Below are 11995 nucleotides of genomic sequence, written 5' to 3' on the forward strand. Positions count from 1 at the left end.
CAAGGCGGGTGGACAGACAGACCACCTACCTGGCTGTCCTGCCTGGACAGGGGTCCAGAGGAGCTCAGGCGTGGGGGACCCTCAAAGCTGCTGGGCCCCTGGGAGACCCGGCTGGGCAGAAGGAACTTGCTAATGCCTGTTTCTTGGCAGAGGAGGCTCACGCAGACAGAGGTGAGTGACCCTCCCAGGGCACAGGGACAGCCCCCACCCTATGTCCCCATGGCTTGGTCTCTCTTTTACCATGTGGCCCAGAGAGGGGATCCACCATCCATAGGTCACGCAGGAGCCAGCCCGGAGCTGGGGCTGGGCCCCAGGGGTGGCAGGGCAGGGGCAGAGAGAGCAGTGCCCAGATATCTGGGGAGGGGGGAGGACGCAGCCCTGTGCGTGAGGAGCCCAGAGAGGAAGGATCTGGAACTATCACCTTCATCAGGGGTCGCACATGGAATCCCACATGACCCAGCAATTCCTCTCCTAGGCACACACCTGAGAGAAACGGACAGGTCCACACGAACCCTTATGCACGAATGTTCATAGCAGCATTATTCATAATGCACTTCCAAAACGTGGAAACAGCCCAAATGTCCCTCAAGGGACGAGGAATAAACCAAATGTGGGCTGTCCACACGAAGGAGCATCATTCTGCCATAAGCAAGGGATGACGCACTGACACAGGCGACATGCATACACCGGGAAGACACTGCTAAGCGAGAGAAGCCAGACACAGAAGGACAAATGTATGATGCATTTCTATGACATGTCCAGAGTAGGCAAATCCACAGAGACAGGACGTAGGTTGGTGGTTGCCAGGGGGTGGCGGGGATTTCTTTTTGGGGTGACGAAAATGTTCTGAAATGGGTTGTGGTGATGACTGCACAACATCATGAATATACTGGACACCACTGGACTGTGCACTTCAACCTCTGAGTTGTACGGTTTGTGAATTATGTCTCAGTAAAGCTACCACCAGAAAGGACCTCAGAGTCAGGATCGGGGTCTCCCTCTTACAAAGAAGGAACAGGGGCTCAGGGCTGGGAAGAGCCAGAGGCCCTGTGGCCAGAGGAGGTGGGGCTGGAACAAGCCTCAGCCCCCACCCCAGGGATGGGCTCCAGGTCCTGCCCTCCAGGGGCTCCCTGCTGGGAGTCTGGTCTCCTCCTCCCCAACTAACCGTCACCTCCAGAAAGCCTTTCCTGAGCCCTCCGCCCATTCGGAGCCTTCCACTGACCAGCATTTATTGAGCGCCTGCGGGGTGCCAGGCTCTGTGTTAGGTGCTGGGATACACTGGTGAGCAAACACCCCAGATTTGCACCACCCCTCACGGGAGGGGAGATGGAGGGTGGGGGCAGGGGGCCAGCTTCCAGTAGAACTCTGCATGCAGACGCCTTGTCCCTGGACCTCACCCTGCCCCAACATGGTCTGCATCCTGCCGTTCTTGGTCAATGCCTCCTGGAAGGTCCTCTGGCCCTCAGCAGATGAGGGGCTAAGGCACAGTCACCCAGCAGGCGGATGGCAGAGCAAAAGCCAGGAGATGGGAATGACCATGTTGGTGCTGGCGCAGGGAGGTGGAGGGGCCACCAGGGAATACAAACTGGAATTTGGAGTCCTGAACAGTGACTGCTGAGACTGGTGGGTGCTGCAGGCTGGGCGGGACCCTCCCCAGGACACAGTTGTAAGGAGAGCCAGCTTGTCTGGAACAAATCCCATTTTCAGCTAGACCAGAAGAACTTCCCCTGACCCCACGTGTGCTGGCACGCTCTCCAGATGGTGCTGAACCAACCTGCCTGCGGGGCTCCTGGCTGCGGGTTGCCCTCACGGGCGGGTGCAGCCCCAGCATCTGGACCCTGGTTGGGGGCCTGGTCAGTGCTCTCCACCCCATCAGCCCCGGGGGGCCCCATCTGGCCAGGCTGTTCCTAGGTGGGAGCTAGGAAATGGCTGTGGGTCACGGAAGCCTCCTGCACTTCCGAGGCAGCCCAGGCTGCTGGGACTGGTCCAGATGCCATTAGGCCCAGGAACTGTTCATTAAGGAGCAGAACCCAGGACTGAGGTGTCAGGACATAGGCTGGGCGTCTGCGCGGAGCCTGTGCCCGCCTGGCATCCTCCCCACAGCCGGGAAGGCTGGTGCAGAGGCAGAGAGAGGACCCAGGTCCAATTCTACCTCTATGCCAGGCTGTGCAAGTTGCTCACCCTCTGGGAAGCTCAGGCTACTCTCCTCTGCCTTCCGAGCAGGCTGGGGGGTGGGGGAGGGGGGGCTGGGGTCGTTCCTGAACCTTGGGGGGATGAAGCTGCTGCAAGTGTCCCGACCCAGGAAGTCCCACAGCCGGGGACTCTCACACCCCTCGGAGGAGCTCCCAGGGCAGGAGCTGAGCGCCAGTCCTCCCCGCAGCACAGGTGTCCTCCAATCCCTCACACCTCCAGTGGGAGCTACTTGGTCACCCACGTCCCAGGGGAAGGCAGGTGGACTAGGCTGGGCAGGAGGTGTGACCCCATAGACAGGATCAGGGGACTCAGCTCTCCACCGCGCCCCTGGGAAGGACGGCTGTCTTCTCTGAGCCTGTTTCCCCGACTCTAAAACGGTAACTGGACCTGCCTAGTCCTCCCCAGCAGGCAGGGCTGTGACCCAGATGAACCGCTGGGCCGACTGTCGGCTGGGAGTGCAAGGCCGCCCATTCCCCGCCGCACACCCCTCCCCCACGTTCTGGGAACCCCCTCTGCGCACGAGGGTGCTGGCCTGGCCTCATTCTCCCTTCCCAGGCGGGGCGCCCGGGTCGACGCGCTTCTTCGGTCCACTGGGCCTGGCGATGAGGCTCCCGCTCCTGGAGACCGGGGCTCGGCCCGCGCACCTGCGGCCCATGTCCCGGAGCGGGGCGGACCGGCCCTCTAAGAGCGGGTCCTGCGGCCCGCGCCGCCCTGTCACTGCCCTGTGTTCCGATCCGCCGCCGCCCCGCTGCGTCCTCCCTGCGCAGGGGTGAATACGCCGGAGCCGAGCGAACCGGAGCCCCGGGTCTCGGCGCAGGAGCCGCCAAGTAGTCCCAGCGGCGCCGAGTCGCGCCCAGGCGTCGGTGGGTGCCGGCGTGTCCCTGTCCCGGCGGTGTCCGGGAGGGGGCGGGACTCCCCAGCCCCGCCCCGGCCCCGGCCCCGCCCGCTCCCGCCCGCTCCCGCCCGCTCCCGCCCGCTCCCAGGCACTGGGGCAGCGGGGCGCTGAGCAGAAGCCGGGCGCCCGCGGGCTGAGCGTGGCGCTGGCCGGGATGCGCGCCCGCCTGCGGCCCCCGCTCTCGGGCCAGGGCGCGGCGCGACCCCATGGCAGGTAGCGGTGGCCTGGGCGGCGGGGCCGGGGACGGCCAGAGCGCGGGGACCGGGCAGGGGGCTGCACTGAGGGCGCCCCGCGCGCCACTGCTGCTAGTGGCTCTGGTGCTCGGCGCCTACTGCCTCTGCGCTCTCCCGGGCCGCTGCCCTCCGGCCGCCCGCGGCCCCGCGCCCGCCCCCGCGCCCACCCAGCCGCCCCGCACCGCCCGCCGCCCCGGAGCGCGGGCTCTGCCAGTGGCCACCGGCCCGGGCCGCCGGCGCTTCCCGCAGGCGCTCATCGTGGGCGTGAAGAAGGGCGGCACGCGCGCGCTGCTCGAGTTCCTGCGGCTGCACCCCGACGTCCGCGCGCTCGGCTTCGAGCCCCACTTCTTCGACAGATGCTACGCGCGCGGCCTCGCCTGGTACCGGTGAGCGCCCGGCCCACGCGCCCCGCGGCTTTGGTGCGCCCGGCGGTGCCTTCCTGGGAGGGCCTCGTGCGCGCCGGGGTCTCTCTGGGCACGCAGCGGGGCAAGGTCTCTGGGCAGGACCCCAAGGAACAGCTCCGAAAGGAGGAATGGTACCTGGTTGCGGGTCCCAGAAACTTTGGAAACTCCGGGGAAAGCCCTGGTTCGTGTCTGCTGAGGGACCCAGCGAGACTGGGGGAGGGGGTGCGATCCAGCCGGGAAGTAGTTTCAAGCTAGTGGGATCACTTGGGAGCGTTAGAAATGCCTGCTGCTCAGTCGCCTCCTCGGCTGGGTCACTCTGGGCATGTCTGCCCATCTGACCGCTGGCTAGTTACCCTAGGAAGGGGCCTCCAGGTTCCCTGCAGCCTCCCCAAGACCCCGACCCTGGCCAGACCACCCTTGGTGGTCCTGGGAGTCTGGAGAAAGACCAGGCTCTAGAGAGGAGGAAACTGCCTCTAAGTGGGGGCCCGAGGGCAGAGGTTCAGGCTCCAGCCTCAAGCATGGGGCTCTGTGGCTGCTCTACCCCCAACCCAGGAGGGACTTGGGGAGCCATGGTGGAATGTGGGGACCACCCGGTCCCAGCTAAGACAGCCCATCCTGGTGGCTGGTCATCCCCAAGCTTGGGCCGAGCCCCTGCCCAGGGTCACCTGGGGAATTAGTGCTGGGGGTGGGCAGTGGCAGGACCCAGACTCTTGGCTCCAGGTGCACCAGTCTGTGTTCTCAGATCCTCTTCCTCCGGCCTCCCCACCGCCATTTGTTAACTTTGCTTTTTGCATTAAAACTACTCTTGGGTTTGCAGGGCAGGCAGGGCGGGGCCTCTGTGAGAAGGGGGGGCTGGCTCCTGGGCTTTGAGGGGTTGTGCTGTCAGGGGTGCAGGGAAGCCAGGTGGTGGTGCGGGGAAGATGAGGCCATCCTGGGCGCCTGGCCGAATGCTGCCATCCTCAGCTCAGGCTCCAGGGAGAGACCCCGGCCCTCCCGGACTGCAGCAGGGTACACGGGGCCCTCCCCCCTGCAGCTCTAAGATGGGGAGGAGGAGCAGTGAGAGGGGAGGGGGGAGAGGGTTGAGGACACGCAGCTAACTGGTGCGCAAACTTCAGAGCCCACCGACCCCAGAGCAAGAGCATCTCGGCTGGGTTTAGCTCTAGAAGGTTCTCCAAGAGTGAGCATCCTGAGGGTTCTGGCGCTTGGTCTGGGGAGAATGGGGCCACAGACAGCCAGGGCCAGGCAGAGACTGGGGGTCAGATCCTCAGCCCTGGGAGGGGCACTTGGGGACACTGATGCCCAGGATGGGAGTGGGGGCTGTTCAGAAGACTATAGCCCTGGGAGAGACTCTTTCTTCCTCATTTTTAAACCCCCACCTCCATGGGGGAGGGGAGGGTGCAGAGGATTGGGAGGGGTTGGCTCCCTTGGCCCCATTAATCTGGTGTGTCAGTCGCTCCCAAGTACCCCCAAACTCAGCCTTTGTTCATCTGTTCACTCACTCACTGGCACCTTCTGTTTGCCAGGTGCTGGGGTCACACTCCCCCACCAAGGCTTTGAGCTGGGAGGGGTGCCCGTCTGGGGCAGGTGGGGGCTACACTTTGGCCATAGTACTTTGGAAAAGTAAGAGGAGGTGAGAGGGGTGTGGGTAGGGAAGGGACTGCAATAGCAGTGGCTGGGGGGAGGAGGGGAGGGACAGTCTGTGGGACTTACCCCCACTTGATCCTGGGGAGAGGCTCCGTGGATGGCGTGTGAGCCCCCAGCACTCTCTGGCGTCGGGTAGGAGCATAACTGGTTTCCGCTGGGTCCCAGGCCCGCCTGATCGGCCCAGGCGAGGTCAGGGCCGAGTTAGCCCTGGCTGGCTGGAAGCCGCAGGGAAGTGCAGACCAGATGAGGTGGGCTCTGCAGAAGGGAGGGAGGGTCCCAGGGCAGCTTGTCAGATGCTTGCCTGTAGGGGTCAGAGTCCTGCCCCTCACCCTCACCCTCACCCCCGGAGCGCCCCCGCTCCATGCCAGCTGGGACAGACTTCTGAGGCCTGGGGAGGGTAAGTCATCGTCCCGAGGATCTCTGATCTCACGGCTGGTTTGTGTGAGAGTGGGCCTCGAAAGTCCTCGTTCCGCCTCCGTGTTCCTACACCCTTCCTCTGCGGAGGTCTGGGAGCATCTTCCCCCCTGGAGCTCTGACTTTCTTGGAGAGGAAGCATGCGGGGGTAGCATTTGCAGGAGCGATGGGAGGGGGGTCTTCAGAGTCGGACGTGTCCAGTCTGGGAAAGGAGAGAGCATGGGCTCCTGGGGTCCGCGCCAGAGTGAGGATGGGGGCCTGGGGCTGGCGCCCTTCCCTGGGAGGGGCCCGAGGGATCTCTGCAGCAAGGCTGGGGGGGCACACTCCCCTTCTCATGACTTTTCCCCGGGGAAAGGGGGGGCCTGAGCTGGCTGCACCGGGCCACAGCCCTGAGCCTCAGACCTTGGTGCTGACGCCACCCATGGCCTTTGAATTCATCCCCAGGGTGGCTGGGTGCTGTTCCCACGTGGTTTCCGGCTATGGGAGGTAGGGTGTGGGGTGCGGGGGTGCTGGGAGCAGCAGCAGAGCAGACACCTCCCTTCCAGCTGGGCCAGAGGGAGGTTGGCCCCTGCAGCCCCTGTAGCCACTGCAGGGGCGGGAGGGCCGAGGCCAGCGTCCCCCTCGGCACTTCCTGCTCGGTTGGCTGAGCCTCAGCATGGGTGTCTATGAAATGGGGCAGTGGGTGGGGTGGAGGGCACTTCTGCTCACTGTCACCACGACAGAGGAAGCAGGATTGTCCCCGGGACTTCTGTGGACCAGCTCTGCCCGAGGCCTTGTTTTGAGGGTTGGGAGGCTCCTGTGCCGCCCACCCCAATGCTGCCTCGCCCGGGGAGGTGTCAGGGAGCCTGGCATTCTTGTCCCACCACCGGTGCCCTCGGGGAGCCAAGCACCCCAGGGCGTGGGTCTGCGCACCTGTGTGTGGCCTGGCCCGGGTTTTCTCGGGGAGGGGGAGGTTGAGCAGGAAGAGGAGACTCAGGCCCTGCCTCCTGCGGACAGAGTCTGGGGGCCACTTAGGTCAGCCTCCCGCTGGGGCCAGCCCTGGGGCCGTTGGGGCAGGGGCTGGGGGACCCCTCAGAGCACAGGAGGCAGGGCTGGGCAGGGCCAGGCATGGCCAGGCAGGGACGTCCCCTCCCTAGCACAGGTCCCCACAGCCTCTGTCTCTATTGACCCAGTTCCCAGCCCTCCCTGAGCTATTTGCTCAGCTGCCCCACCCTGCCATGCCCCGCCCGACCTCACCCTGCGCGACCTGGCTGGCAGGTGCTGCCTTGGATGCGGCCTGGGTGCCTGGGCCTGCCCGGGCAGGCGCTCAGGATGGGCTTCCCCGGGTTTGGGGCAGTCTAGGGGCTGTGGTCAGCCACGTCCCCCTGAACCTTGGGGTCTGGTCAGTTCCCTCCTCCCCTGGGTCAGAATGGGAGGCATTTCAGAAATGCCTGAGCCTGGCACCCTCAGCCTGGCACCCAGCGGCCAGGGTCTCAGGAAAGGTCCTCAGGCCAGGCACAGCCACGTCACTAACTTTTCTCAAACGTGCTGGGCTCTGCTGATGGCCTTTTGGCATTCCGAGTCTGGGCCCAGGCTGATGAGAACCAGCGGGGCTGCAATCGAAGCCAGAGCGGGTGTAATTAAACTCAGGGGAAGGAGAGAGAGCAAGGGCTACTTCGTTGGGACACTTGTCAATGATTGATACCCAATTTGGGGACACTGTCAGCCACTGAGTGAAAAGGTGACCTCGAGTGATTACAGTGCAGTGGCTTGTGGGGCAGCCAGTCCGGGCGGGCTGGCCTCAGGGCTACTGGGTCCGGGCGAGAGAGCAATGTCAGGGTTGGGTGCAGTTTAGCCCTGGGAGGGGTGGCTCTTGTGGGTGTGGACTGCCAGGATCTGAGGGAGCTGGCCTGTGGGGCGAGGGAGGGCAGCGCTTGTGCAGGGACGGTCGCTGGGACGGTTGGTGGCAGAGAAGAGCATCCGGGCCCCACCCCATGACCATCGCCCAGCGGCAACAAAAGGGCAGCCCCGCCTCCCTGCCCAGGCTGCCCACCGCACGCTAGGAGGGCTGGGCCCGAGCGGGGAGGGGGCCCGCCCACCTTAGAGCCCTGGGCTCATTGGCGGCCCCCCGGGCCCGTCGAGTGTGGAGGGGCCGTGTCAGCTCAGGCCGCCTCTCCTCCCCTCCGTCACACAGGAGCCTGATGCCTCGCACCCTGGATGGGCAGATCACCATGGAGAAGACCCCCAGTTACTTCGTGACTCGAGAGGCCCCTCATCGCATCCACGGCATGTCCCCGGACACGAAGCTGATCGTGGTGGTGCGGAACCCTGTGACCCGGGCCATCTCCGACTATGCCCAGACGCTCTCCAAGACCCCAGGCCTGCCCAGCTTCCGCACCCTGGCCTTCCGCCACGGCCTGGGCCCCGTGGACACCGCCTGGAGCGCCGTGCGCATCGGCCTGTACGCCCAGCACCTGGACAACTGGCTGCGCTACTTCCCCCTGTCCCACTTCCTGTTTGTCAGCGGCGAGCGCCTGGTCAGCGACCCAGCGGGAGAGGTCGGCCGCGTGCAGGACTTCCTGGGCCTCAAGCGAGTCGTCACGGACAAGCACTTCTACTTCAACGCCACCAAGGGCTTCCCCTGCCTCAAGAAGGCCCAGGGCGGCAGCCGGCCGCGCTGCCTGGGCAAGTCCAAGGGCCGGCCTCACCCGCGAGTGCCGCAGGCCGTGGTGCGGCGCCTGCAGGACTTCTACCGGCCCTTCAACCGCAAGTTCTACCAGATGACCGGCCAAGACTTCGGCTGGGACTGAGCGAGGGCCAGCCCCGCCCGGGGAGGCTCAGCAACTTTAATTTATGTCTGCTCGCCCTGCCAGTGCAGGCTGCCTCCCGTGCGGGGTGAATATTTAAGAAATAAAGTTTGGATCTGAATTCTACCATGTGACCTTGAGGATGGAGGGTGGAGGAGCCACCACCAGGGAAGTGTAGTCATACCTGCTAACGCCACTGGGCACTGATCGAGTGCCGGGTGTCATCCAAAACCTGTCCCTTAGACATCCTAAGAGGTGGGCAGTGTCCTTGATCACACCTCCCAGGTGAGCATGTGAGGCTCAGAGACGCTTAGGGCCTGCCCGTTGACACACAGCTTAGCCCTAGTGACTCTGGGGGCCGCCCTCGGGCTGTCTTCCCAACCGGGGGCTGCACCCACCGCCTCCACTAATCCCATGTCCTGGTGCAGGGCTGGGGTCTCTTCCTTATGGAAGCCTCATGGAATTGCCCGAGTGTAGCAGTGAGTGTTGGTGTCTGTTGCGGTAGGGCCCGCCCCTGCCTCGGCCCCGCCCACAGCCAGGCCCCACCCACTCCTGCAGGCCCTGGCCGACCCAGTTCTGTGTTTTTCCTGTGCCTTCCCCCTGGGTGGGGCTGGAACCAATGCCCATCTGCAGCCCAGCTGCCCGCTCCTAAGCTCCTAACGGAGTCAGGCCAGACCCAGGCAGGTTGGGGTGCCCAGTCCACCCCTCTCCTCGGGAACGTGAGGGCCCCCTTGGTAATAACTCTTACCTGCTCCTGGCCTGGTACCCACCAGCTGCCCTGACAATGACCTCAGGGGCTGCCGGGCCTGTCACAGGGCCTGGCTGTGGTCTCCGCACCCCAGGCTGCTCCTTGGGTCTCATGGCCCTTCCTCGGTGCTGATGTGGCCTTTCTACCTCTGGCTGCTTGGAGCCACTCCCTGCCCTGGGACCCAGGGACACAGGCAGTGGGGGGGACTTGAAGGGAGGGGCAGCCTGTCAGCCTCCACCTGCCTCTGGCTGACCCTCAAGGTCGGCTGTGGCCCCACCAGTCACCAGGGCCACTGTCTCTGTCATGGGACCTCATCGGTTGTGTGGTGGTGGGGCGGGGGGTGGGAGATGGGGGCATCCGGAGACCCACCCCTGCTCCTGCTAGTTTCTGGACCCCCTGGACACTCCCCTCTGGAGCTGTCCCAAGGGGCCAGCCCCGTCTGAGGGCGCCCCCGTCCCAAGCCAGGCCAGAGGCAGGGCCAGGGCTGGTTCCGGGCTCCCGTCCCAGCACCCAGGGAGCGATCGCAGTCACAGATGTGTGCACAGCTCCGACCCTCCTCCCCACCTCGGACCTCGGGCCTGGGTGGAGGAGAAAGGGCTGGCCTGACTTCCAGCAACCATGGAGGGGACAGACTCCACTTTGGAACCCCTGCTGGGTGGGGAGCCATGGGCTTGGTGACTCCGTTCCCATCCTCTGCGCTGATGCCCTCCGTAAAGACTGGGCGCAGTGGCCTGCCCTGGGTGGTGGGAGTCGGAGCAGGCAGGACAGCCCCTGACATAGTTCCCAGCCAGTGCACGAACATTTCCTCTCCCTGGACACGCCCTTCTCGCGTCTGGGCAGTTTCAGGGCCTCTCACTGTGGCCCCAGCACCGCTTGTGTCCTACACTGAGCTGTCGCAGTGGCAGCCAGAGGGGTGTCTTCAGGGCAAACCAGGTCCTGTTATTTTATTTTATTTATTTATTTATTTTTTGAGACAGAGTGTCACTCTGTTGCCCGGGCTAGAGTGCCGTGGCGTCAGCCTAGCTCACAGCAACCTCAAACTCCTGGGCTCAGGCGATCCTCTTGCCTCAGCCTCCCGAGTAGCTGGGACTATAGCCATGCACCACCATGCCCGGCTAATTTTTCTCTACATATTTTTAGCTGTCCGTATAATTTCTTTCTATTTTTAGTAGAGACAGAGTCTCACTCTTGCTCAGGCTGGTCTCGAACTCCTGAGCTCAAACGATTCGCCCGCCTCGGCCTCCCAGAGTGCTAGGACTACAGGCATGAGCCACCGTGCCCCGCCAAGATCCTGTTATTTTAAAATGCTCCAATCCCCATCCCCACCGCTTCTAGGATGAAGACTAGATGCCTGACCACAGCTGTGAAGGCCCTTTAAGGCTTGTCCCCCAATCCTGCATGCTCCCTGTGCCCCCACAGTCCTGCCTCACTGGTCCCTGCCAGCTCCTTCCACCTGCTTTCTGACCTCACGGCCTTTGCACATGCTGTTCCCTCTCTCTGGAATGCCTTTCCCTGCAGAAGGTGCAGCCTTGGAACAGAGAGCCGCGCTCTCACTTGGGCTCCCCACTTCCTGCCTACGTTTAGAGTTCCTTTTCTGAGCCCAGGCAGGTGACCCACTTTCCCCCTCCTGAGCCTGCGCGGGTGCAGAGCTGGAGGGGCGCTGGCCTGCCTGGCGCCGGGGCCTGGGCCCAGGGCGTGGAGGGCTGACTCTGGAAGCAGAACGTGCTGGTCCCCCCCGCGTGGAAACTTTGCCAGACCACCGAGGCCTGTGCGCGGCGCTCAGCTGTGCCTCAGCTCACACTGAGGGCAGATGTGGGGGGCGGGGCTCCTGGGGAGAGTCATCGGCCTTTAATTAAAGTCCGTAAATTGCTTCCCCTGCTGCTCCATGAGTTTTCCATGTTGGAATGTTCCAGATGGGGCGAGAAGTGCTGATTCAACCACCCTCTTCCTGTTCTGCGCAGTGGAGGAGAGGGGCCCTGGAGCCCCTCTCTTAGCCCCCCTACCCCAGCAGACTGGGAGGGTGGGTAGGGGGGTCCTCACAGCCCTGGGAGACCAGGATGGGGCAGGGAACCTGAGAGGGGGTTGCTTCCACCTGGAGGGTCCTCACTCGCTCCAGACCTCCTGGCCTCAGCTGGTCCAGGCTCGGGCACCATGATGCGTCTGGGTGGCACACGGCAGGCACCGGAAGCCCTGCACAGACCCTGGCCCAGGTGCCCCAGTATCCAGCTGGAGACAGGGAAGCGGCCGGCTCCTGGACCCACCTCCCGGTAGGCCCCAAAGAACCTTCCTCCCCGGAAGCCTAGTCCTGGGTGAGGAAGGAGGCTCCCGCTGAGCCAGCAGCTGCCCAGCCCCCTTCTCACGTGTCACCCTCCTGCAAAGCCTCCCTCCCTCCCCCGGGGCCCCACCAGCCTCTTGAGTAAAGGCAGAAGCTGGGGCTGTGACTGCTGTCCCCTGCGTTGCTCCCAGACAGGCCTGAGGCCTGAGCCTCCCTGTGGCCAGAGCGTGTGGTGCTGGCAGGTCGGGGGAGGTGGCCTCCAGCTGGCTCCTCTCCGGGTCCCCTAGGGGCGCTGTGCAGGTGGGCCAGGTGCGGGAGGGAAGCCTGGATTACAGGACACTGCTCTGGGCAGCACCACGCCGCCCCCTTTGCCCCAGGGTGAGGGTGCTTTGGGAAAGTCCTG

General features: G+C 64.4%; 1 protein-coding gene across 1 annotated transcript; it reads left to right on the plus strand.

Annotated features, from left to right (window-relative positions):
• The first annotated feature begins 3203 nt into the window (after positions 1–3203).
• Positions 3204–8684, plus strand: HS3ST6 (heparan sulfate-glucosamine 3-sulfotransferase 6). Its single transcript, XM_069487103.1, has 2 exons — positions 3204–3707; positions 7957–8684. The coding sequence occupies exons 1-2, from the start codon at positions 3295–3297 to the stop codon at positions 8570–8572; spliced, it is 1029 nt and encodes a 342-aa protein (XP_069343204.1). The 5' UTR covers positions 3204–3294; the 3' UTR covers positions 8573–8684.
• Positions 8685–11995: the final 3311 nt, after the last annotated feature.

This window comes from Eulemur rufifrons, chromosome 14, assembly GCF_041146395.1.
Source record: "Eulemur rufifrons isolate Redbay chromosome 14, OSU_ERuf_1, whole genome shotgun sequence".
Taxonomy (NCBI): domain Eukaryota; kingdom Metazoa; phylum Chordata; class Mammalia; order Primates; family Lemuridae; genus Eulemur; species Eulemur rufifrons.

Excerpts from the sequence above, each read along its gene's own strand:
- HS3ST6 (XM_069487103.1), top strand. The coding sequence starts at position 3,295 with ATGGCAGGTAGCGGTGGCCTGGGCGGCGGGGCCGGGGACGGCCAGAGC. Across the intron at positions 3,708-7,956 it reads CGCGGCCTCGCCTGGTACCG|GAGCCTGATGCCTCGCACCC; the intron begins GTGAGCGCCCGG and ends TCCGTCACACAG.